The following is a 27,758-nucleotide window of genomic DNA, read 5'->3' as shown; positions in this document are numbered from 1 at the left end:
TGGCGGTCTATTTCTCCATGGAGGAGTGGGAGTATGTAGAATGACACAAGGATCAGTACAAGGATCAGATCATGATGGAGGATCAGCAGCCCCTCACATCACCAGGTAATAGACATGACTATATACACACGTCCTCTCATTATTTGTATGTAAAGAATGAATTCAGTCTCTGTATGTGTTCCCTACAGTCACATCCAGTAAGAGAACAGCACCAGAGAGGTGTCCCCGTCCTCTTGATGAGCAGAATATGGAGGTCATTACTACAGGGAAAAATCTGATCTTTATTAATGCTACAGACATAAAGGAAGAAGAGACGGATGTGAGCGGTGATGAGCAGTATAAGGAGGACAAGGACATTCCTACAGGGAAAGGTCTGACTTATATAAATGCTACAGACATAAAGGAAGAAGAAGAGACAGATGTGAGCGGTGATGAGCAGTATAAGGAGGACAAGGACATTCCTACAGGGAAAGGTCTGACTTATATAAATGCTACAGACATAAAGGAAGAAGAAGAGACAGATGTGAGCGGTGATGAGCAATATATGGAGGACAAGGACAGTCCTATAGGAAAAGATCTGATCTATATGAATGCTTCAGACATAAAGGAAGAAAAAGAGACAGATGTGAGCAGTGATGAGCAGTATAAGGAGAACATTCCTACAGGTAACCGCCCAAGTGAGTAGTAACCACTAAATACAGAGAAGGGTCACAGATTCTATTCAGTCACCGGTTGCAATAATATTTTCGGGAAGTATTGGTGTAACTAGAATCTTCAGGGTAAATACTATTCCCCTCCCCCCCTCTATAGTGACTCTATAGCAGTCGACTTGATATCATCACCACTACATAGTGACTGAATAATACCGCCATACTGTTTATGAATCAAACACATTATATACAGACTAATATTACTCCATATAGCAGTAGATACCAGCTCTCTGTCTCTCTGGAGTCACTATCTTTCCTTTTTCATCCTGAGGAGATGGGATAAGTGTCTGATCGTGGGGGGTCCGACCGCCGGGACCCCCCGTGATCTCCTGCCCAGCACCCCAGATCTCTCCAGGCACAGGTGACCTCCGCTCCGTGCAGGGATTACTGTCGACCGCCGCACCAAGAGGTGCCTGACATGTCTCTCCATGAATCTCTATGGGAGAGACGGAGATACACAAATGGGATGCCAGGCAGGAGATCGCGGGGGTCTCAGTGGTCGGACCCCCCCCCCCCCCCAGTGATCAGACATATATCCCTATATACAGTAGGGGATAAGGACTCATGTACTAGAATTTTCCATTAATCCCTTAACGACGCAGGATGTAAATGTACGTCCTGGTGAGCTGGTACTTAACGCACCAGGACGTACATTTATGTCCTATACATAACCGCAGGCATCGCAGCAGGTCCTGGCTGCTGATCGCAGCCAGGGACCCGCTGGTAATGGCGGACATCGGCGATCGCGCGGATGCCCACCATTAACCCCTCAGATGCTGTGATCAATACAGATCATGGCATCTGCAGCATTGCGGACACTAAAAGGGATGATCGGATCGTTCGCAGCGCTGCCGCGGTGATCCGATCATCCAGAACGGCGCACGGAGGTCCCCTCACCTGCCTCTGCTGCCTTCCACGGGTCTTCTGTTCTGGTCTGCGATCGAGTAGACTAGAGCAGAAGATGACCGATAACACTGATCAGTGCTATGTCCTATGCATAGCACTGAACAGTATTAGCAATCAAATGATTGCTATAAATAGTCTGCTCTGGGGACTATTAAAGTGTAAAAATAAAAGTAAAAAAAAGTATTTAAAGAAACTAAAATAAAATGTGAAAAATCCCCTCCCCCAATAAAAACATAACTTGTCCCATTTTCCCTATTTCACCCCCAAAAAGTGTAAAAAAAAAAAAAAATATATATATATATATATATATATATATATATATATATATATTATATACATATTTGGTATCGCCGCGTGCGTAAATATCCAAACTATTAAAATAAAATGTTAATGATACTGTACGCTGAACAGCGTGTACGTAAAAAAATAAATAAATTCCAAAATAGCCCCAAAAAAATTATAAAAAAATTTAAGTTTTATATAAGCAAATATGACATTAAAGGGGTATTCCAGGCCAAAACTTTTTTATATATCAACTGGCTCCGGAAAGTTAAACAGATTTGTAAATTACTTCTATTAAAAAATCTTAATCCTTCCAATAGTTATTAGCTTCTGAAGTTGAGTTGTTGTTTTCTGTCTAACTGCTCTCTGATTACTCACGTCCCAGGAGCTGTGCAGTTCCTATGGGGATATTCTCCCATCATGCACAGCTCCCGGGACGTGACATCATCATTGAGCAGTTAGACAGAAAACTTCAGAAGCTAATAACTATTGGAAGGATTAAGATTTTTTAATAGAAGTAATTTACAAATCTGTTTAACTTTCTGGAGCCAGTTGATATATAAAAAAAAAGTTTTTGCCTGGAATACCCCCTTAATAAAAAGTACAGATCACGGTGCAAAATTGAGCCCTCATACCGCCACTTATATGGAAAAATGAAAAAGTTATAGGCCTTCAAAATAGGGGGATTTTAAACGTACTTATTCGGTTAAAAAGTTTGCGATTTTCTTTTAAGCGCAACAGTAATAGAAAAGTATGTTATCATGGGTATCATTTTAATCGTACTGACCCAAAGAATAAAGAACACGTCATTTTTACTGTAAATTGTACGGCGTGAAAAGGAAATTTGCAAAATTGCGGTTTTCTTTTTAATTTCCCAACACATAGTACTTTTTTGGTTGCGCCATACATTTTATGGTAAAGTGAGTGATGGCATTACAACGGACAACTGGTCGCGCAAAAAACAAGTCCTCATACTAGTCTGTGGATGAAAATATAAGAGTTATGATTTTTTTAAGGTGAGGAGGAAAAAACGAAAATGTCCAAAAGGACTGAGTCCTTAAGGGGTTAAAGGGGTACTCCGGTGCTCCAGCGCTCAGAACGCTTAGAGCCAGAGGCAGAGATTGTGAAGTAGTGGCCAGTAGTGATGTTACAACCACTGGAATCTGGCTTTTGTTTAGAACGCCCGGTGCTGCAGGAGATCCTCGGGGCTCCAGCAGCCGGACCCCCGCGATCAGACATCTTATCCCCCATCCTTAGGATAAGAGATAAGATGTCTAGCAGTAGAGTACCCCTTTATATCACTTCATTCTTTCCCTCTGATACGGAAATGTTCAGGTCACTTGTGTGGGTCCAAATGGAGGTATAGGTGCGGCTGGCGAGCCGTGAGCGAAAATCATTAAAAATAAAGGTTCCTCTTTTAACTTGGTTCCAGGAAAATTTCACTAACTTTATTAGGACATAAGTCTTTCTATACACATTAATAGACAAAAGACCAAAATGTGATACTGTCTGCCTAGACAGGATAGGGGATAGGTTATAGATCACGGGGGTCCGACCCTTAGGACTACCCACGATCTCCTGAATGGGGCCCTGGCAGTCTGTTGGAAGCGGCCGTTCCGACCCCTACAGGATGCCGCTTCCGACACACCACCTCCATGTATTTCTATGGGATACATGGAGGGGGAGTGTCAGCCGCCGCTCCATGTAGGGGTCGGTCCGCCCCCTTCAAGCAGACTGTCAGGGCTCCGTTCAGGAGATCGCTGGGAGTCCCAAGGGTCGGACCCCCGTGATCTATAACGTATCCCCTATCCTTTGCCTGAATTCTCTGGCTGGCATGAGGATTATAAAGGGAGCGGTTTGGATGACTGCTCCATTATAACCTGCGGGGTCAGGTGGATTGGGGGGCACGGTCATCTGGTCCCTGACCGGGCCCCATAGCAGTGATTTTCCCTGAGGCTGTGTCCACATGATTGTTAAAGACAGGTGTCCCTGCTCCTTGTAAGGCAGTGGTGTCAAACTGTGGCCCTCCAGATGTTGCAAAACATCAACTCACGGGTGTGCTGGGAGTTGAAGTTTTGCAACATCTGGAGGGCCACAGTTTGACACCACTGTTGTATGGCTGCTCCGCTATCATAGTAACTATATTTCTTCAGTTTTGCAGTAAATCTTATTTAAAAATGAAGGGTGGATTTACAAAGTACTATTGCTTAGAAATACAAAAATTTCCTGGGTTGTTAAGGGGTTAATACTGATAATAAAATCTGTGTTATTCTCTGCAGATTCTTGTAGCAGGAGATCAGAGGAGAATCTTATATCTTCAGATTATAAAGCAGATGATGATATCACACAAGATACATATGAAGAACATTCCATTATCCCAGATACACCCTCAGCCCTTCACAGCCAAGATCTGTCATCTCATCCTTATATACAGGTCCTGTCTTCTCAGTCATCACAGGATGTTCAGCAAAATAAAAGTCATAGAAGGGGCGCTGGACATCAACGAACTCATACAGGAAAGAAACCATATTCATGCTCAGAATGTGGGAAATGTGTTACTTCTAAATCAAGTCTTGTTAAACATCAGAGAATACACACAGGGGAGAAGCCATTTGCATGTTCACAGTGTGGAAAATGTTTCACTCAGAAATCATATCTTGTTGAACATCAAAGAACTCACACAGGGGAGAAGCCATTTTCATGTTCAGAATGTGGGAAATGTTTTCCTTTTAAATCAGGTCTTGTTGTACATCAAAGAACTCACACAGGAGAGAAGCCATTTTCATGTCCAGAATGTGGGAAATGTTTTACTAATCAATCAAGTCTTATTCAACATCAAAGAACTCACACTGGAGAGAAGCCATTTTCATGTCCAGAATGTGGGAAATGTGTTACTAATCAATCACATCTTATTCAACATCAAAGAACTCACACTGGAGAGAAGCCATTTTCATGTCCAGAATGTGGGAAATGTTTTACTAATCAATCAAGTCGTCTTCAACATCAAAGAACTCACACTGGAGAGAAGCCATTTTTATGTCCAGAATGTGGGAAATGTTTTATTGATCAATCAAGTCTTATTCTACATCAAAGAACTCACACTGGAGAGAAGCCGTTTTCATGTGCAGAATGTGGGAAATGTTTTACTCAGAAATCAGGTCTTATTCAACATCAAAGAACTCACACAGGGGAGTAGCCATTTTCATGTGCATAATGTGGGAAATGTTATACTGTGAAATCAAATCTTGTAAAAACATCAAAGAACTCACACAGGGAAGAAGCCATTTTTCATGTGCAGAATGTGGGAAATGTTTTACTGATAAATCAAGTCTTATTCAACATCAAAGAACTCACACAGGGAAGAAGCCATTTTTCATGTGCAGAATGTGGGAAATGTTTTACTGATAAATCAAGTCTTATTCAACATCAAAGAACTCACACAGGGGAGAAGCCATTTTCTGTTTCAATAGTTTTTATTGAATATTTTTTGACAATCTAAAAGAACAATGCAAGTCCCTTGCAGGGGACTAAGTAGAAGTCAAGCAAGTATATAAACAGGTAAACATACAAGTAAAAAAAATCAAAAGAACCTAAGAACAAAGGTGGAATAAGTTGACTTGTACAATTGCAAGAATATATGGCAATGTGTCTTTGAACTCTAATGGGCTAGTCATATAGTAATAGCGAGCGTTCACCCACTACAGGGTTTGAGTGTCAAGAGTTTAGTTACTCTGCGTGGCATGTAAACAGTCTACATCCTGATATCTATCTCAGTAGGAAATGATGGGAGCGGTAATGGAGGGTAAAGGAACAGGTAGGGGTAGGAGGGTGTAGGGGTAAGAGGTGTAAGGAGTCAGGAGAAGGTGTTGAAAGGATAGGCAGGTAGGAGAAGGGGGGGGGGGGGTGGAGGATCGTAGAAAAGGGACCCGCAAAGGGAATGTAAGTGATCTCAGCAGGTTATATAGTATCAGTAGCCTGTGTTGTGGAAGACCACCTATTCCATCGCTTGTGAAATATGAGCCGTTACCATAGGCGATGATGCGTTCATATGTGTAGGTGGTATTTACTTTACTAATGACCATGTCTATAGATGGGGTGTTGGGTGATTTCCTAATGCTGGTAAGTGAAATTTTCATCACAATTAGGATAATACATATTAGGTCTCTCTCGGGTCTAGGTATATCAGATAAATCGAGAAACAATAAAATCTGTTGTGGGGTCCAGGCCCTCTCCTCCCCTAAAACCTCATTCAAGAGCTGTTTGCAGGCAAGCCAGTAGGCTTTAATGGAGGGATATTCCCACAAAATGTGTAACAATGTACCCCTCTGTCCACAATCACGCCAACATAGTCCAGTCATTTCTGAGTAGATGTGTGGGACAGGGGCTCAGGAGTGTAGTACCACCTCAATATGGTCTTCATAGCAGACTCAACATGTGAAACACATTGAAAGGCTCTATGTATATTCTGGAAAGCCGCTCACTATTGGGATTCAAAGATAGATTTGCACAGCTCGTTTTCCCAGGAATGAAAGGGGTGTGATTTGCGAAATTGGGAAGTATGGGATACATTAGAATATAAGGGGCGAAGGCCCTTTAGGTTGCTAGAGAGAAAAATTTAAGAGGGTTTATGTAACTGGATGGAAGATGGTGGAGTATGAAGTAAGAAATGACGCAAGCGCAGAAACTTGTAGACGTCAGAGTGAGAAATAGAAAAGGTAGAGTGCAATTCTGAAAAGGGTAGTAGGGTTTCAGATAAATAAAGTTGGTGGAGATGTGTTAGCCCACTGTGAATCCATGGCACCAGCCATATGTCAGGGCTCATGCTTTGTATAAGAGATATGGGAATGAGAGTTTTGTCCGTGGTTGTGGGGGTGTCCACTAGAGAGAGGTTTGTTACCCATGCCTTATATGAGGCCGCCACAATAGCGTTGGAAGAGGGGGCGGTGTGTGGAGACCAGTATGGCAGAAAAAGAACGTCTTTAAGTAAGTATGGGGAAACCAAGGAGTTTTCTATATGGACCCAAGCAGTAGTCAAATCTTCCTTGCACCAGCCTCTCAACATCCCCACCAGGGCGGCAAGATAATAACACCACAAATCTGGTGCTCCAAGTCCTCCCATGTCTCTGTACTTAGTCAATATGGATGCGGCCAATCTGGGCCTGTTGCCTGACCACACAAAGGATGACAAAAGGGCTTGGGCCTTAGAAAAGAAGGAATTAGGAACAGCAATCGGGAGGGTTCTAAAGAGATGGAGGAAGCGGGTAGAAGAAGCATTTTAAAGGCTGCTACTCTGCCTGTCCAAGATATGTCGATAGAGCTTAGTCTGTCCACTTCAACGCCGATGGTCTGTAGGAAAGGTTCATAGTTATTGGAGTATAGTAGGTTATGAGGGTATGTTAGTTTGATTCCTAGATATTTAACACTAGTGGTTTGCCAATCAAAGAGATGCACGTTTTTAAGGGTATCTACCAGGGCGGGGTGAAGGTTTAGAGGAAGGGCCTGAGTTTTAGTGGCATTAAGGTGGTAATAGGAAAGCTGACAAAAGTGAAGTATGGAGGTCATGGCAGCCGGCACAGATACAGAGGGATCAGTAAGTGATAAAATAATATCATCTGCATATAATGAGATGATGTGATGTTGTCCTGCAATGGAGACTGCAGAGATTTGGAGTCTCCCTGCCTCAGCGCCTGTGCCAATGGCTCCCTACATAGAATGAATATAATGGGTGAAAGGGGGCACCCCTATCTGGTTCCATTGGTGATATCAAAGGCTTCCGCAAGGATGCCGTTCACAAAGACCTTGGCAGAGGGTTCGGTATACAGCGCTGTGATCGCACTATAAATGGTTCCACTAAATCCCAGGTGCCGGTGGACCGAGACGACGAACAGCCAGCGGAGCCGGTCGAATGCCTTCTCGGCATCAAGAGCTAGAATCAAAGCAGAGGTTTTATGGGTTTCAACATGGTGTAAAACATGTAGAAGGTGGTGGGTATTGTCCGAAGCTTGACAGCCCGGGACAAACCCCGCTTGATCAGGGTGGATCAAACTGGGGAGAAATTTGGTGAGCCTGTTGGCTATGAGTTTTGCAAAAATCTTTAGGTCTTGGTTAAGTAATGATATTGTCAATGTACTAGTAAAATGTATATCGGCACCACTTTAACTGCAGTGAGATCCCGGCAAGGACTCAATCTGTACGCTCAGCACACCTGGACAATTAAACCCCTTGAAAGACTTCAACTTCAGTAGTGCTCACTCCACAAAGTATGAGAACAAAGCAATCATTCGGAACGAAGATGAAGAAAAGGGAGCACATACCAGAGATGTTGAAATGCAGTATTCGGCTTTATTTCATCTTGCTGGTGTCAAAATGGTGCAGGGTAGAAGGGAGGGCGGACGAGTTGAGGGGGAACTACAGGCAACGGTCCGTGTCACGCTGGTCTGCGCTTCATCAGGCCCTACGTCACTGAACTAGAGGGAGTGTTTTTATACATCACGGGAGGTAACATGGACAAACAGTGACGTTTACATGGATCAGGATCGGGAGGGATACAATGACAAACAAAAGGTAAGAATACAAAAACTAAGTGATGATAAAAACAAAACATCGTGTCTGCGAGTATAGTACAATGCAACATAATATCTTTCTATATGAAAACTCCCATTTCGTTGTACTCATTAAGGCCCAAAGGGCCCGTTGCATTAGTACGGAAAATCCATCTAGATTCCTGTAATAATCCGCCATTTGGAGAGTGTTCAATTCTCTCCAGAACCTTAAATTTGAAAGCTCTTGGGTTATTCTCATGTTCAGAACACATGTGTTGAATGAATCTAGCACAGCCTTTTTTGGTTACTAGGGACCGTATGTGTTCTCTAATTCTTTGATACAAAGGTCTTTTTGTTTTTCCTATGTAGTATCTCCCACATAAACATATGAGGGCATATACCACATAGGATGTTTTACATGTGGCAAACTGTTTGAATTTAACCCTTGTGCCTCCCAAATGCATTTCATTTAATTTTTAGTTAAAATCGCAAACCGAACAATTTCCACATGTGAACAGACCTTTAGGTTTTGATGTAGATAACCAATCTTTTTGAATTCTGCCATTGTTTTTTCTTCTTTTCAAATAATCTGTTTAATTTCTGTAAAATTTTTCAAATCTTGGTCACGTTGTAACATTGGCCAATTTTTGAAAATAGCGTTTTTTACAATGTTGTTAATTGGTGAATTTTTAAATGTTAATACTGTCATATTAAGTTTTTCTTTTTTACTTTTCTGAGTAAATTGTTACGAGGAATTTTATTCACTTTTTTCATTGCATTAGATATAATTTCAGGTGAGTAGCCTCTATCAATTAATCGTTCACCCAGTTCTTGAGCTTGCTGTTCGATCTGTATTTATGCGTTTTAATCTGATTAACTGGCATGCTATCTTTAACAGTTTTAGGGTGAGATGAATGATAATGAAGAATTGAATTTTTTGAATTAGGTTTCCTGTACCCAGAAGTGTGAATGGTAGTATTTTTTATTTCGATTTTGGTATCCAAATATTCAAGTGATAAACCTCCGAACTGAAAAGAGAACCACATGTTCACCTTTATTATTGCTGTTGAGATAGTCGACAAATAAAGAAAAATTTTCCTGGGAATCATCCCAGATAACAAAAATGTCATCGACAAATCCCAACAGCGATTTTATTTTTGACACAAACGGATTATTAACAGTGAAAATGTAATCTTTTTCCAGCATCGCTAAAAAGATGTTTGCATAGGAACAAGAGATGGGTGTACCCATCGCCGTTCCTTGCGTTTTGGCATACCATTGACCTTCATATTGGAAGTAGTTCTTCAAAATTAATTTTGCAGATTCCAATACAAAATTGATAAATTCACTGAATTTGTCTGAGCAATCCAAGAATTCTCTGAGAGCCTGCACACCCGCATCATGTGGGATACGGGTGTACAGGCTCTCAACATCTATGAATGCCAGAGGAAAACCCTCTTGCCAACAGAAATCGCGAAGGGAAGTAATAAGATCACCAGTGTCACGGAGGTAAGTAGGGGTAAGTTTTAGTAAAGGAGAAATCAACCAGTCCACATAGCTAGACAGGAACTGGGTAGGGGCCCCAATACCCGCCACTATGGGACGACAGGGAGGAGGGACAATGCCTTTGTTGACTTTTGGTAATAAATACCATTTTTTTGGGATCGGATCAGATGGAATAAGTTTTTCTGCTGTTTTTTCGGTCGATTTGAAATTTCTTGTATATTTTTGCAGAAGTGATCTCATAATTTGTTCATAATCGTTAAAGTGGGATCTGTTTTTAATTTGTTATATACCATGACATTGCCTGTAGTTCCCCCTGAACTCGTCCGCCCTCCCTTCTACCCTGCACCGTTTTGACCCCAGCAAGATGAAATAAAGCCGAATACTGCATTTCAACATCTCTGGTATGTGCTCCCTTTTCTTCATCTTCGTTCTGAATAAGTAATGATATTGGCCTGTAATTTTGAGGGGCCAATGGTGATTTGCCCGGTTTAGGAAGGGCGATAATCAGGGCCTGAACATTTTCCTTGGGAAAAGAGCCTTTGAGCATAGCTGAATCGTAAAACAATTGCAAATGGGGAATCAGAGCATCTTTGAATGTTTTATAATAGAGGTTGAGAAACCCGTCAGGGCCCGGGGCCTTTTGTGAGGGGGAAGAGAGAATCACTTTTTGAATCTCATCAGGGGTAATGGCGCTGTTTAATGTTAACAAGTGTTGGTCAGTGAGGTGTGGGAGGTTGAGAGAAGAGAGGAAAGAATGGATAGCGTCAGGGAGATTGAGAGGGTCAGGAGTTGTCACCCAGGTTATATAGTGAGGAATAGAAGTCCTGGAAGCCGTTAGCTATGTCTTTGGGAGTATAGAGGGATTTAACAGAGGAAGGGTGGACGAGCTGGGCAATACGGGAGCGAGCATGAGTAACTTTTAGTCTATTGGCCAGCAAGGCCCCCGCTTTATCATTTTGTGAATAATATTGCACTTTGATGCCCCTAAGATTTTTCTCATAAGAGAATAGCAATAAACTCCTGAGTTCCTGTCTAGCAGAGACCAGTTGGGCAGATGTAGAGGGGGAGGGGCTGTCTTGTTAAATTGCTCCAGACTTTTTAATCTGGACAACACATCTGAGAGCTGTTTGTCTCTCTCTCGCTTACAAATTGCACCATATTTTATAAAGAATCTCCTCATATTGGCCTTATGTCAGTTCCAGATTTTGGCTGGTTCCATGTCTGGGGAGACATTAGCCAGAAAGTAATTCGTTAGATCCTTTTTCAAAGACTGGACATGTTTCGGATGAGAAAGTAAGGACTCGCTCTCCACAAGTATGCGGGAGCCTGGGAAAAGGTTTCACTTAGGGAGATAGTGATAACGGCATGATGCGAACATTTGATCAGCTCTATAGTAGATCTACTCAGAGAATCTAATGCAGTCCGGTCTATCCAAAACATGTCCAGTCTCGAGTATGTGTTGTGGGTGATGGAGTTGTGAGTATAATCCCTTTCATTGGAATGCAGTACCCGCCACGCATCATACAGGTCTGATGAGCACATTAGTGGAGCCAGAGATGAAACTGAAAGGCGATGTGAGGTAGTGGTGTCCAAAGATAGGTCAGCAACTAAGTTAAAGTCCCCACAAACAATCATATGTCCAACTTTGTTTAAAGTCTAGTTTAAGGGTACGCCTCAAAAAGCGCTGTTGACCAACGTTGGGGGCGTATAGCGCTAAAATGGTTTAAGGTACATTGTTAATGGAGCACGTAAGGAGTACATATCTACCAGCAGGGTCAGTAATAACATTAGTGGTGGAAAAGGCTACTGTGTTTCTGACTGCAATTAGGACCCCTCGGGACTTCGATGTAAAGTGTGAGTGGAACACATTAGGGAATGCTTTGTGTTTCAGCCTAGGTGCGTCTGTACTAAGAAGATGCATCTCATGTGCGCATATAATGTCTCCCCCCAAGGCCAAGGATTCTTTCCAAAGGAAGGCTCTTTTTGTGCGGACTGTTAAGACCGTTTATATTCAGACTAAGTATTTTAAGAACCATCAGTGCCATGGAAGATATAACATAGCTATACGTCAGAAAGTTGGAGGACCTGATGCGTCTCCCAGCCAGCACGCACAGGTCACATATTAAAGGGGCAACACCTAATGGACACTTGGTAGTATTTCCACCTAGAAGAACAGGTAACAGGACAAACAACAAAAAACTGACACGAATCAAAGTAAGAGAAATAGTAACAAAATAAATAAAGGAATAATCGTGGCACCAGCCACAAGGCACGGGTGGGGCGAATGTTCATGCCGAAGCCAAACAAGTAGGAAGAACATCAGCTCAGGTGTGCAACGGAGATGTAATTAGCACATAAGTCACCTTACTGTGTCCCAATCTTCTTGGGATTTGTGGGAAGTTCCTTGCGGGGATTTCTTTGGTCTTTCCATGGGGATGCTCCAGCGGTGCAGAAGGTCTTTACCTTCCTCCAGATTCCAGACCACCGAGACTTGGTTGTCCTTGCAGATGAGAAGGCGTACCGGGAATCCCCATCTATACTGGATCTTCTCTTGTCTGAGGGCAGAGGTAATCGGAAGCAGGTTCCCACGTAGTTGTAGAGTGGCAGCAGACAAGTCCGCATATAAGGAGAGATGGTGGTACGGGGCTGGCAAGCCATCATTTTTGCGGGCTAGCTCCATGAGGTGTTCTTTAGTAGAGGAAAAATGGATCCGGGCCAGCACATCCCGGGGCACGGAATCATCTAAATGATGTGGCTTCGGTACCCGGTGAGCCTGATCTATCTCCAATTTCGTGGGTGAGCAGGAGGGTTACACCGTTTCCAGCAGAGTGCGGACTTAATGCATGATGCCTGCAGGCGGGACAGATTCAGGGATACCCCTGATTTTCACATTGTTCCTCCGGCTGCGGTCCTCCAGATCGGCTACTTTGGCTTTGAGGGCCTCAATTTCCTCCTCCGCCGTAGTTTGTAGATAAATAAGCGTATTATGAGAATCAGCAAATTCGCCGAACTTGTGTTCAATGTGGTTTACTCTGCTGCCCAAATTATCCACCGTAGCTGAGAGAGGAGATATCATGGCCTGCATATCCTTCCTGAAGGACCTCTGGAGCACCAACAGCATGTCTCTCATAGCAGTGTCCGTGAGAGATTCATTATGTACCGGCAAGGAGCTCACTGCCTCAGTATCCTCTAGGGGAAGCGTGGCATCCAATCCCCACTCCGGGTTCGGGGAGTTCGCTGCAGGCGAGGAGTAACGGGGCCTCTGCTTCAGAGGACTTCCGGATGGTGAGGGCGGAAAGCCAGTGGAGGGAGGACCGCAAGTGGCAGGTATGTACTCACGGGTTTGGTGGTCGGTTGGCAGGACACCCTTCTCCTGCGATCGCGCGTCTGCTGATCTGTACGGAGGTGTTGGGAGCCGTAGTTTCGCAGCATCGGGTCTGAGGAAGCACGTCTGAGAGGTAAGGCCGGGGCCTGCGCAGCAGGGAGAGAGCGCGCGTGTTCCCAGTCGCAGGTTTCATCGGCGCCTTCTTGAAAGGCGGCCGGCGCTCGGGAGAAATGGAATTTGCTGAGCGTTCCTTGGAGAGCTTGCCTCTTTTTCTTCCCTCTCATGTTCTCCAGGTGTTCCCACATTTGATTGTGATGGATAGGTGTCTGTGCACGCAGTGTAGCCGCTTTACCGAGCAAGATGAAGCAGGAGCTCAGCTAATGCGCGACCATACAACAAGGCAGCCAGGCCACGCCCCCCGGGAGAAGCCATTTTCATGTGCAGAATGTGGGAAATGTTATACTGTGAAATCAAATCTTGTTAAACATCAAAGAACTCACACAGGGGAGAAGCCATTTTCATGTTCTAAACGTGGGAAATGTTTTACTCAGCAATCACATCTTGTTAAACATAAAAGAACTCACACAACTATATATTAACCATGTACATAGGATAGTTGACACATACATACTTATATATATTTATACAATATATGCTTCATCTCCAAACTTGTTATCAATTTTTAAGAAGTTCTCTATATTATATTTATTATTCTTATATTCATCTCCGCACACTGGACTTATAATAAATGTAATATTGTCCCTGACGTTGTATATAGGGAATGTAACGCGTCAGTGTTGTCCCCGCCCCCTTCTCATTATGATTATAAAGACTTTAATTCAAGGCATCAGACAGGATCCGCGCGTCTCCCTTGAAGATCGTCTCTTCTGAACATAAGACGCTGCAGATACTTTTATTTATCACAAACCCTAGACCAGCGTTTCCCGTCTTGACGTCTATTTTCGGTCTCAGATCATAAAATCCATTTTTCTATATGAGAAGTCGTCAATATCTCAGCGTCCCCCGGGTTCAGTAAACATGGGTGTAATTCTTTTCCTTTTCTTTGTCCTCCCCGGGGTATAAAATCCCTAGAGATCTGATCACATCTGGTACAAGATCTCTTTACTTCACACTTTGCGCCATTATTACACGGATTGAAGACCCAGTTACACGCTCGTAAATTCCCATATATGTCGTGGATTGGAAGGAAAAAGGTTCTTAAATCTTATATTTACCAATAATATTTTATATTTTTACAGTCCGTCCCTATCATAGTACGGAATTGTTATTTCTCTTCTATCCGATGGTTATTTTGTAATTTTGTTACAATGTCCGAAAGTAGAGGCAGGGTTGCCTTTCCTGATATTCACCTTTATTACCTACATGGTCAGCTTAGATACCTTAGATACTGGGTGCTCCCTGACCCTATGCTGAATGCGGAGCGATCACTTGCAAGATAAGTCAACCTTCCCTCCCTTAGTCCTTTGTTGGAGGGCCCCCAGTGGGGTACTTGCTCGCCCTCCATAAATGAGCTATTCAGGTATGGAAGGCAGCCAAGCAGACCTACCCATTCACCGATGTTCCTTCTGATTTACCGCTTTGGCATAATCCCCATTTTTCACATCTGCTGGGTTCTCTGGACTCCCAGTTCTGGACTGAGTGTGGGGTGACTATGATGGAGCATCTATATACAGATAATGTTTTGTCCTTTCTACAAATCCAGACTGATTATGGTGTCCTGCGGGAGGCCTTTTATAAATTGTGACATGCCAGGGAGGCGCAGTTCTCCAGTCTCTTCATATCCACTGATAGGGGTGTTACGGTTGTTGTTTTGCCCCTAAGGTGGCCTTCTGGCACCCTATATGGCACTGCTCTTATGTGGCGTCCTTTTGGAGGGAGGTCTTACTGCTCTTAGATTCTTTAGTGGCCCCCTCTCCCCCGGCTAACTCCCTGATTTATTTGGTATCCTGGATGAGGCGGTGTGGCCCCATTATGTGTGTACTTTTCTTGGAGAAGCCCTGTTCCTGGAGAGGAAAGGGATAGGATTACGGTGGATGGATCCTAGCCCCCCCCCCCCCCCCACCTGTACTAAATGGAAGAAGCTGGTAAATTCTATTATCCCGTTCTCTAAGGTGTTGTATAAAAACAGGAAATGCTATATTTGAGGGTGTGTGGGGCACCTGGTGTTCCTCCCCCCTGACTCCCCAGAGTCAGTGTGTGGTTTATCTGATCCACATATGGTGAATGTTGGTTCCTAGATATGTTCCTGTCTTATGTGATTGTGCTGACATGAGGCGGTTCGTTCGGCGGCAGCTTTCCCATTCCCTTTTTATTACTTGTCTTTTCTTTTAGCTTCATTTTTAAATAGTGCTTAAAGTGTAGCTCCCACCAAGTACTATATAATCTAATATGTCCCTACCTAGTAGTAATCTGGCCCCAACCCCCGACCTGGCTTAAAAAAAAATGTAATCGCTTTAATAGAGCAGATTTAGTGCTTGTATATCTGCTCTATAAAGCAGGGCAGGAAGCAGCACTTCCCAAAAGGCGCGACGTCACTGACGCCTTGCTGGGCGCTTACTTCCGCCCTCACATCGTCTATGCAGCGCTCCTGTGGGGATCACGCATAGATGATCTGCCAATAGCACGGCAGGCAGCTCCGGGGGCTCCTCCTCCCTGTTTACCTGTGCATGTGCTATCCAGGGAGGAGGAGTAGAGGAGCATCGCCGGCCTGCAGTGCACGATATTACAGCCGAGACCCGGGACCGATTACAATAATGGTAGATATTATAAATAATTACCAATACAATGAAAAACTTTAGAAACCCCACCAATGATCTAAATTATGCCCCGAAATAGTTTAGAATCAGCTGTAGGCACATTTATTATAGAAATACTGATGAATAATCATCAGGGTGCCTACAGCTGTTTCTAAACTACAACTACCAGCATGCACAGACAGCTGTTAGCTGTCAGGGCATGCTTGTAGTAGTAGTTTTGCAACAGCTGGAGGCACCCTGATTATTCATCAGTATTTCTAAAATAAATGTGCCTACAGCTGTTGAAAAACTACAACTCCCAGTATGCCCATACAGCTGTCAGGTCATGCTTGCTGTCGTAGTTTTTCAGCAGCTGGAGGCACACTGTTTGAGAAACACTCATGTGTAATCAGGGTGCCTACAGCTGCTGCAAAACTACAACTCCCAGCATGCCCTGAAAGCTGATGACTGTATGGTCATGCTGGGAGTTGTAGTTTTGCGTTAGATGGAGGCACCCACCCTAATAATTACACGAGTGTTTCTCAAACAGTGTGCCTCCAGCTGCTGAAAAACTACAACAGCAAGCATGACCTGACAGCTGTATGGGCATACTGGGAGTTGTAGTTCTTCAACAGCAGGATATTGTCATGTATAAAAAGAGGCATGGACTCGAGGGACAGGGACATAATACTCCCCCTTTATAAAGCATTGGTACGGCCTCACCTGGAATATGCTGTTCAGTTTTGGGCACCTGTCCATAAAAGGGACACTGCGGAGTTGGAAAGGGTGCAGAGACGCGCGACTAAACTAATATGGGGCATGGAACATCTTAGCTATGAGGAGCGATTAAAGGAGTTACAATTGTTTAGTCTTGAGAAGAGACGTTTAAGGGGGGATATGATAAACGTATATAAGTATATTAATGGCCCATACAAAAAATATGGAGAAAAACTGTTCCAGGTTAAACCCCCCCAAAGGACGAGGGGGCACTCCCTCCGTCTGGAGAAGAAAAGGTTTAGTCTAAAGGGGCGACACGCCTTCTTTACCGTGAGGACTGTGAATTTATGGAACGGTCTACCTCAGGAACTGGTCACAGCAGGAACAATTAACAGCTTTAAAACGGGATTAGATACATTCATGGAACAAAATAAGATTAATGCTTATGAAGAAATATAAAATCCCATCCCTTCCCCAATATCGCGCCGCACCCCTACCCCTTAATCCCCTGGTTGGACTTGATGGACGTCTGTCTTTTTTCAACCATACTAACTATCTAGCTGTACGCACACTGTTTGAGAAACACTCATGTATAATTTTCATGGGGCCTCCAGCTGCGGCAAAACTACAACTCCCAGCATGTCAGTACAGCAATCAGCTTTCACAGCGTTCTGGGAGTTGTAGTTTTGCACCATCTGGAGTCGCCCTCTTGATTACACATGACACTTTCTCAAACAGTGCGCCTCCAGCTGCTGCAAATCTACAACTCCCAGCATGCCCTGAAAGCTGCTGGCTGGACGGGCATGCTTGCAGTTGTAGTTTTGCAACAGCTGGAGGCACCTTGATGATTGCACATAAGTGTTTATCTGTGCGCCTACAGCCAGGGCCGGTGGAAGGATTTCTGCCTACACAAGTGAAGCTCCATTTTGGCGCAAACCTCCCCCCCCCCCCCCCCCAACTCGACAACATCCCCCCCCATCCCCCAAAGCTCCCACATGCGACCAGTCACACACCTATACTTCCAGCCAAAACACATATGATGGAGTAGATGTGACCTGCAGTCCTATGTAACACCACAGATAACACAGTGATATCTCTGAGTACAGATAATGTAGTAGATGTGACCTGCAGTCCTATGTAACACCACAGATAACAGTGATAACTCTCTGAGTACAGATAATGTATAGATGTGACCTGCAGTCCTATGTAACACCACAGATAACAGTAATATCTCTGAGTACAGATAATGTATAGATGTGACCTGCAGTCCTATGTAACACCACAGATAACAGTGATATCTCAGAGTATAGATAATGTATAGATGTGACCTGCAGTCCTATGTAACACCACAGATAACACAGTGATAACTCTCTGAGTACAGATAATGTATAGATGTGACCTGCAGTCCTATGTAACACCACAGATAACAGTGATATCTCTGAGTACAGATAATGTATAGATGTGACCTGCAGTCCTATGTAACACCACAGATAACAGTGATATCTCTGAGTACAGATAATGTATAGATGTGACCTGCAGTCCTATGTAACACCACAGATAACACAGTGATAACTCTCTGAGTACAGATAATGTAGTAGATGTGACCTGCAGTCCTATGCAACACCACAGATAACACAGTGATATCTCTGAGTACAGGTAATGTATAGATGTGACCTGCAGTCCTATGTAACACCACAGATAACACAGTGATAACTATGAGTACAGATAATGTATAGATGTGACCTGCAGTCCTATGTAACACCACAGATAACAGTGATATCTCTGAGTACAGATAATGTATAGATGTGACCTGCAGTCCTATGTAACACCACAGATAACAGTGATAACTCTCTGAGTACAGATAATGTATAGATGTGACCTGCAGTCCTATGTAACACCACAGATAACACAGTGATAACTCTCTGAGTACAGATAATGTATAGATGTGACCTGCAGTCCTATGTAACACCACAGATAACAGTGATATCTCTCTGAGTACAGATAATGTATAGATGTGACCTGCAGTCCTATGTAACACCACAGATAACAGTGATATCTCTCTGAGTACAGATAATGTATAGATGTGACCTGCAGTCCTATGTAACACCACAGATAACACAGTGATAACTATGAGTACAGATAATGTAGTAGATGTGACCTGCAGTCCTATGTAACACCACAGATAACAGTGATATCTCTGAGTACAGATAATGTAGTAGATGTGACCTGCAGTCCTATGTAACACCACAGATAACACAGTGATATCTCTGAGTACAGATAATGTATAGATGTGACCTGCAGTCCTATGTAACACCACAGATAACACAGTGATAACTCTCTGAGTACAGATAATGTATAGATGTGACCTGCAGTCCTATGTAACACCACAGATAACAGTGATATCTCTCTGAGTACAGATAATGTATAGATGTGACCTGCAGTCCTATGTAACACCACAGATAACACAGTGATAACTATGAGTACAGATAATGTAGTAGATGTGACCTGCAGTCCTATGTAACACCACAGATAACAGTGATATCTCTGAGTACAGATAATGTAGTAGATGTGACCTGCAGTCCTATGTAACACCACAGATAACACAGTGATATCTCTGAGTACAGATAATGTATAGATGTGACCTGCAGTCCTATGTAACACCACAGATAACAGTGATATCTCTGAGTACAGATAATGTATAGATGTGCTCCCATCCCCCACACATAAATATACAGGATACATTATTTAGCATCACATTGATTTACAAGTTTGGATATTGAGCTATTGCTAATTTTTCAATGCGGCGCAATATCAAAGCGGGAAAGTCTCATTGACGTAACGTCCATATCAATGTAGCCGACAAACACTACACTTCAATATATAAAGAGTAAAACACTATATAATAGAACATATATATATATATATATATATATATATATATATATATACAGTCCATGGCAATGACCAAACTTCACCCTCCGTTTATGAAGCGGCAATGTCTCACGTACGCCGCATCCATCTGCATTTCTCACAGCATTGTTTAGGGATGGCCGTTCTTGGGTAGGAAAGTGGAGTAGGTGAACGTCTTTTTACTCCATTCATTCATGTGGTGGGAACTGTGTACCTGCACTTAATTTATGACCTGGTGCAGGGCGTGTGATAAATCTGTCGCTGATCACATTACATCAGTTCTCCACTTTGGTGTTTTTTCGTGACTTTTTTGGCGACAATTATGCGACTTACTGTCCACAGTTAGTTGTAAGTGCTCTTTTATTTGGTGGGGGTTAGCGCCCATTTTGTTGGGTTGTGTATGTGACTTTATAAAAAGTATCATTTTCAAAAATCCATGACCACTACAAAAAAAATCTACCAAAAACCCGTCTACCACAGCAACAAACAAAAACACAGGAACATCAAAGTACGTAAAATTGTTGAGACAAATTTATCCAAGAAAAGCAGAGAAAAATGCTTCATAAATAACACAATGGGGGAGATTTATCAACACGTGCAGAGGAAGAGTTGCCCATAGCAACCAATCAGATCGCTGCTTTCATTTTGCAGAGGCCTTGGTAACAATGAAAGAAGCGATCTGATTGGTTGCTATGGGCAACTGGGCAACTCATCCTCTGCACATGTTTTGATAAATCTCCCCCATATGTTTGATAATAATATCAGATGCTGAGAAAGCGGATTCTATAGTAGATCTACACCTTCCATATCATGTTGGGGATGAATATCATGGAGAAATAAATACGTTTTATTATAGTACGGTACATGATTCTGTCCTATAACCTTATAACATCAAGTAACATCACACTACATCATTCTATAAAAATATAATAATAATTGATATATAACAAATTTACTATATTTTATTTATTATGTCTAATAATTTATTCTAAAAAAAAAGGTTTCTGATAAACAAGAATTGCAAAGAGAAGAATTCTACCATGTCAGCGATTCTTCAGATGAGGTAATACTCTATAATTAGATTAAAAAATAAAAAAAAATAAAAAAAATATTGCTTGAATTGTAACGTAATAACATACATATATATATATATATATATATATATACACACAGTGGTCCCTCAACATACGATGGTAATTCGTTCCAAACGAGCCATCGTTTGTCGAATCCATCGTATGTTGAGGGATTCGTGCAATGTAAAGTATAGGAAGCTATACTCACCTGTCCCCGCTGCTCAGATGGTTTCCCCGCCGCTCCCGATGGTGATCCCGGGCCTCCGCTGGGCTCTCCTGGTCTTCTCCGGTCCTCCGCTGTCTTCTCCGGTCCTCTGCTGTCTTCTCCGGTCCTCTGCTGTCTTCTCCGGTCCTCCGCTGTCTTCTCCGGTCCTCCGCTGTCTTCTCCGGTCCTCCGCTGTCTTCTCCGGTCCTCTTCTGTCTTCTCCGGTCCTCTGCTGTCTTGCGCTGTCTTCTCCGGTCCTCCGCTGTCTTCTCCGGTCCTCCGCTGTCTTCTCCGGTCCTCCGCTGTCTTCTCCGGTCCTCTGCTGTCTTCTCCGGTCCTCTGCTGTCTTCTCCGGTCCTCCGCTGTCTTCTCCGGTCCTCTTCTGTCTTCTCCGGTCCTCTGCTGTCTTCTCCGGTCCTCCGCTGTCTTCTCCGGTCCTCTGCTGTCTTCTCCGGTCCTCCGCTGTCTTCTCCGGTCCTCCGCTGTCTTCTCCGGTCCTCCGCTGTCTTCTCCGGTCCTCTGCTGTCTTCTCCGGTCCTCCGCTGTCTTCTCCGGTCCTCCGCTGTCTTCTCCGGTCCTCCGCTGTCTTCTCCGGTCCTCCGCTGTCTTCTCCGGTCCTCCGCTGTCTTCTCCGGTCCTCCGCTGTCTTCTCCGGTCCTCCGCTGTCTTCTCCGGTCCTCTGCTGTCTTCTCCGGTCCTCTTCTGTCTTCCGCAAGGCATTACTGGGCCTGTGTAGCGACATCATTACGCCGCTGCGTACGCCATTCCTATTGGATGACGTGCGCAGCAGCGTATTGACGTCATCGGGGAGGGCCGAGAAGACACCTGAAGACCAGCGCTGGATCCGGAGGGCACCCGGAGCATCGTGGAGGGGTAAGTAATACTTACCGCACCACACGGGGAACATTAAGCTGATATCCGGCAGCAGCTTAAGCATTTGGTGCTGCCGGATAGCACTTAATGCGATGGCCCCGACATAAAAAAGCATCGTATGTCGATGCTGACGTCGACATGCGATGGCCTCTGAGAGGCCATCGTATGTCGATCTGATCATATGTCGGGGCCATCGTAGGTCGGGGGGTCACTGTATATATATATATATATATTTTTAGGACTACAATCCTCATTCTGGTACTGACACTGAGGATAGTGAGGAAGAAACAACTATTTCCTCAACTACTCCCACAAGAGAAGAAACCCCGGTAAGTTATATAATTATACATTAACATCTAATATTCACTATCATTTTTTTAAATGTATTTATATATATAAAGTTTATAATACTTTATAGAATAACTATAAAATGTATAATTAAAAAAGTGGAAATCCGGGCATGCTGGGAGTTGTATTTTCACAACAGCTGGAGGCACGCTGGTTTTTAGTATACAGTAATTAGTTTTTACCTGCTCTGCCCGGCCCCCGCCTGCAGACGCACAGAGGAGACGGCCTGGACAGATAATCATCGATTTTCCTATCCCGGACATCCCTGTGTCCCGAAAAATCTTTTCCGGACATAAGGATGTCCGCCAGTCACTCACCGTTCCATGGCCATCACGCATCTTCCTGCAATCCTCCGCCTCTATGGTTGTACGCACGGGACATCAGTGATGTCGGCAAAGGAGCGCAGGAGGAGCGCAGGAGGACGCACGCCGTCCGGGGCCTGGTGAGTGACCGGCCGCGCTATTTTCAGTGTTCCGGTCAACGCTCCTACAGCCCCGGTACCTACTGTTACGGTCCATAGGCCTTAGCAGTAGATTGTGACCCCGGGCCAGATCGGATCGGATCACTGTGGGGGCAGCACACAGACATACAGCCGTATACTGTATATGGCTGGAGGCTGTATGTCTGTTGGGGTAGCTGTCTACTAATGTCGGGTAGCTGCTCACCTAATGTGGGGGAGCTGTCTACTAATGTGGAGGACCTTCTGACCTAACGTGGGGGAACTACAATCTAATTTTGTTGAACTACAACCTAAAGTGGGGAAACTACAACCTAATGTGGTGGAACATACTACTTACCAATATGGGGGGAACTATACTGCCTACCTAATGTAGGGGGACTACAGTGTACTGTACATCGCGGTAGGAGGGGTAGTCTTATACGGCCAGTATATCCAAAAACTCTAATTGATCTGTAATAGTTGGGGGTCGTCTTATACGCCCCGTCGTCTTATATGCCGTCATATACGGTAGTTTTATATATTTCTAACCCTGACAAGCAAGCGTCATATTCTGCTAAACTACATTCTAACGCCACTCTCTGTCTCCCTGATGAATCTACAGTCCATGTAATGTCATAATTATTCCAGGGAGTTAAAGGAGTACTCCGATGGTAACCTATTAGGGGGGAAATGAAGCATGAATCAAAGTTATATAACATTGTAATATACTCACGTTGTCCATGTCGACTTCTTCCTGGTCTTCTCCTCGCTTTTCCATCTGGCCGGAAGCTGGGTCTTTTGATGACGCTCGACTGCGTCTTCCTCACGATCCGGCGCCATCTTTGCCCGGTGACTCATCGCTCCCATGGGTCACTGCGGGCTGTGCCGGCCTCCCAGCCCGGAGTCGGCTACTCCCCCAAAGTTAATTTATTCTGTGCATGCACAGTACTACGCAAATAGCGTAGGGCTAACGCTAGGCTCCTATCGCTGCCTATGTTAGCCCTACGTTACTTGTGTAGTGCTGCGCCTGCGCAGTACTACATTAGCCGCGTGCGAGGCTCGTACCCTGAGAGCTGACAGGGACGGGGAACAGAGCCGCGCTCGGCATTCTTGTGACACCGCTAGTGGGCACAGGGACCCCGCTAGCGGTGATGGTAACGGTCGCGGGAGGCATTCTTGTGACACCACTAGTGGGCACAGGGACCCCGCTAGCGGTGATGGTAACGGTCGCGGGAGGCATTCTTGTGACACCACTAGTGGGCACAGGGACCCCGCTAGTGGGGATGGTAGCGATCGCGGGAGGCATTCTTGTGACACCACTAGTGGGCACAGGGACCCCGCTAGCGGTGATGGTAACGGTCGCGGGAGGCATTCTTGTGACACCACTAGTGGGCACAGGGACCCCGCTAGCGGTGATGGTAACGGTCGCGGGAGGCATTCTTGTGACACCACTAGTGGGCACAGGGACCCCGCTAGTGGGGATGGTAGCGATCGCAGGAGGCATTCTTGTGACACCACTAGTGGGCACAGGGACCCCGCTAGCGGTGATGGTAGCGATCACGGGAGGCATTCTTGTGACACTGCTAGTGGGCACAGGGACCCCGCTAGCGGTGATGGTAACGGTCGCGGGAGGCATTCTTGTGACACCACTAGTGGGCACAGGGACCCCGCTAGCGGTGATGGTAACGGTCGCGGGAGGCATTCTTGTGACACCACTAGTGGGCACAGGGACCCCGCTAGCGGTGATGGTAACGGTCGCGGGAGGCATTCTTGTGACACCGCTAGTGGGCACAGGGACCCCGCTAGCGGTGATGGTAGCGATCGCGGGAGGCATTCTTGTGACACCGCTAGTGGGCACAGGGACCCCGCTAGCGGTGATGGTAGCGATCGCGGGAGGCATTCTTGTGACACCGCTAGTGGGCACAGGGACCCCGCTAGCGGTGATGGTAACGGTCGCGGGAGGCATTCTTGTGACACCACTAGTGGGCACAGGGACCCCGCTAGCGGTGATGGTAGCGATCGCGGGAGGCATTCTTGTGACACCAATAGTGGGCACAGGGCCTTCGGCTGTCCGGGCATGCTGGGAGTTGTAGTTTTGCAACAGCTGGAGGCACCCTGGTTGGGAAACACTGCGCTAGTGGGCACATAGATCCCGCTAGCGGTGATGGTAGCGATGGGAGGCATTCTTGTGACATGGGAGGCATTCTTGTGGACACAGCCTATCAGTACATGTGGTGAGGGTGGAGAGGGCTGATGAGCTGGGAGGGGGAGGATGGGAGGAGATAAACACAAGGGAAGGAGCTGTGGGCGTCACTTTATTATAATTTATTATCATTTCCTGGGGGGGGAGAGGAGGGGGAGTGAGCAGCAGCTAACAGGAAGCTGGCGCAGGGAGTCATGGGAAATGTAGTCTTTATGATATGGCTGCTTACTGCTACAGGTGGCAATTACAAGAGAATGGCTGGGCCAAATTTGACAAATGAGGTATCGTTGGAAAGGTCTTTGAAAGAGCTATCAGATTAGGTAAACTTTTTTTTAAGTACCAGCGCTCCGGAGGACTCCTTTAACAATATTTAGCACATGTACATGTTTTTTTTAAATTAGGAAGTACAAGCTCTCATGGAACGTTTACGCCTGAAAGCAACATGGAGAGCTAGAAGAGGATTGTTTTCAAAAGGATCCTGAATGGCCGAGCCTGCAGGAGATACCTCAGGACAGCAATAGCAATCATCCCAGAATAGGTAACACAAATTGGTGCAAGTGTTCTAATTGTAAAGTCATGAAGACCCGGGATGAAAGCTTCTGCTGCCAAGAAGAAGATGCACTAAATCAACAATTTGATAAAGGTCTGAAGTGCATCTTAGAACACGAAGAATTAGTTCATCTTAGACTCAATGAAAAAATACTAGAAATTATGGCAGAATTCGCTGGAAGAATTACAAGGAAAGAAATGTTAGCAAATCGCAACTGGTAAAAGAAATATTTTTTTTTGGGCTATGTTTATTATTTCTAATTATCTATCTATGTATTATTGAAGCTTTGTTTTGATTAAAAAATGTAGTAAACTATGTATATAACTGTATTGTAACTAATCTTTATTTCTTGTAAGTTTAAAAAAAAAAAATTTTTAAGGGTCATAAGAAAAGCGGCATACCGTTCCTTCTCATGTTTTGCATGTTCTTGGACCACGGAGAAGAAAACCCAATACCGTCTTGTGTGGTAAAATACATCAGAAAAGAGTTTCCTGACCCGGACGGATTTTATATAGGTTTTCGATATGCGGGGGAATATGCAGCCTGTGACATGGCGTCCGACGTCTGATTCAAATTTTCGTTGTTAGACACAATATTTATTTACTAATAATAAATGTTCTAAGTTATTTTGTTTACATTGTTATTTAATTCTTTTCAATGTTATTTATGTTACTATATTTATTATATAAATGAAAGTTATTTATGGTTATTTATCTTCACTGATGTATTGTTTCAAATTATTTTAATTATTTTAGTGCAGGAAATACTGGATTCATTACATACATCGTACCAGCATCTTGTATATTTAGCTGGTACGAAGTATGTAGTACCACCCACTGAATGAATCCAGTGATCACTCAACTTACAATGTACTCAACATACAATAGTTTCATCCAACAATGTTTTCTGGACCATTGTAACTTGAAACCAGACTCAAAATAAAATACTAAGGACCAGTTTTTCAAAACGAGCATGCCTCCATCTGTTGCAAAACTACAACAACCAGCATGTCTGTGCAGCCTTTGGCTATCCCGGACTGCTGGGAGTTGTAGTTTTTAAACAGCTTGAGGCACACTGGTTGTGAAAAAATTCTATGGACAGTCCAGATCTGTAACACTTGTCAATGTCTTGAAGAACCGACCAAATATAATGGGCATTTCACAGTTAAAGGGGTTGTCCGCTGTCCTGCCTTTCGGAGCTCCACTCACAGCGTCCGGAAGTTCAATACTACAAATGCTGTGTGCGGACTTCCGTGTTCGCGGCCGCCGGGCGTGACGTCACACCCGGCCCCTCGTGAAGTCTAGCCCGCCCCCTCTACCAAAGTCTATGGGAAGGGGGCATGACAGCGGTCGCGCCCCCTTCCCATAGACTTTCATTGAGGGGGCGGGCGAGACGTCACGCCCGGCGGCCGCGAACACGGAAGCCCGCACACAGCGTTCAGAGTAATGAACTTCCGGACGCTGTGAGCGGAGCTCCGAAAGGCAGGGCAGCGCACAACCCCTTTAAAACACCTGTATTAGGCTGTGTTCAAATATGTTCGGCATCCGGAATATGTGAATTCAGCCAAAATCTTGCCATCAGTTGTAAGGCATCTGGCGTCCATTGTTTATGGGCAACGGACAGGGGAACCCAGCAAGCTGCGTTCCCCTGTCAGGTCCCCTCCAGCGTGTCCAACCATCCGGCGTAAAATTATAGACGCTAGATGATTGTGAACTGTCCCATTCAAATGAATGGGATGAGTTCTAGCAGCAGTTTCCTTCCGGTGCACAACGGAGGGAAACAGTGCCGGACGGCTGCACTATGTGAACGAGCCCTAACTGAGGTGTATGCAGTGACTGTTGTCTGGTATCACCCCCTACAGTACAGAGTGGTATTACATGTTCTGTACTCTACTTGTATTACTGAAGTGCATGCACTGACTGGTTTCTGGTAGCGCCCCCTACAGTACAGGGAGGTATTACATGTTCTGTACTCTACTTGTATTACTGAAGTGTATGCACTGACTGTTGTCTGGTAGCGCCCCCTACAGTACAGGGAGGTATTACATATTCTGTACTCTACCTGTATTACTGAAGTGTATGCACTGACTGTTGTCTGGTAGCGCCCCCTATATTACAGGGAGGTATTACATGTTCTATACTCTTTACCTGTATTACTGAAGTGTATGCACTGACTGTTGTCTGGTAGCGCCCCCTACAGTACAGGGAGGTATTACATGTTCTGTACTCTTTACCTGTATTACTGAAGTGTATGCACTGACTGGTGTCTGGTAGCGCCCCCTACAGTACAGGGAGGTATAACATGTTGTGTACTCTTTACCTGTATTACTGAAGTGTATGCACTGACTGGTGTCTGGTAGCGCCCCCTACAGTACAGGGAGGTATAACATGTTGTGTACTCTTTACCTGTACCA

The 27,758-nt window shown here is 44.6% G+C and overlaps 2 protein-coding genes across 4 annotated transcripts in view; both read left to right on the top strand.

Moving 5' to 3' along the window:
• LOC130298187 (oocyte zinc finger protein XlCOF7.1-like) lies at positions 1-26,359 on the top strand. 3 transcript variants are annotated; one of them, XR_008849749.1, is made up of 4 exons: positions 1-105; positions 189-677; positions 4,178-5,456; positions 25,197-26,359. XR_008849749.1 is itself a non-coding variant. In XM_056551101.1 (3 exons), exons 1-3 carry the CDS (start codon positions 72-74, stop codon positions 5,092-5,094), a joined length of 1,428 nt encoding a protein of 475 aa, XP_056407076.1. In that variant the 5' UTR covers positions 1-71; the 3' UTR covers positions 5,095-6,134. The 3 variants fall into 3 exon arrangements, 2 of the variants coding, with proteins under 2 accessions (XP_056407076.1, XP_056407075.1); XM_056551101.1 differs by lacking the exon at positions 25,197-26,359 and having other exon boundaries at positions 189-665; positions 4,178-6,134; XM_056551100.1 differs by lacking the exon at positions 25,197-26,359 and having other exon boundaries at positions 4,178-6,134.
• The window catches only part of LOC130298197 (oocyte zinc finger protein XlCOF7.1-like), a 286,423-nt gene continuing 278,374 nt past the window's right edge, over positions 19,710-27,758 (top strand). Inside the window, exon 1 of the mRNA XM_056551114.1 lies at positions 19,710-20,717. The gene's annotated coding sequence lies outside the window, so the exon portion shown is untranslated. The remainder of the gene's footprint in view (positions 20,718-27,758) is intronic.

The sequence above is a fragment of the Hyla sarda genome (assembly GCF_029499605.1).
Source record: "Hyla sarda isolate aHylSar1 chromosome 1 unlocalized genomic scaffold, aHylSar1.hap1 SUPER_1_unloc_4, whole genome shotgun sequence".
Classification (NCBI taxonomy): Eukaryota; Metazoa; Chordata; class Amphibia; order Anura; family Hylidae; genus Hyla; species Hyla sarda.
This window is presented reverse-complemented; position numbering and strand designations above follow the sequence as displayed.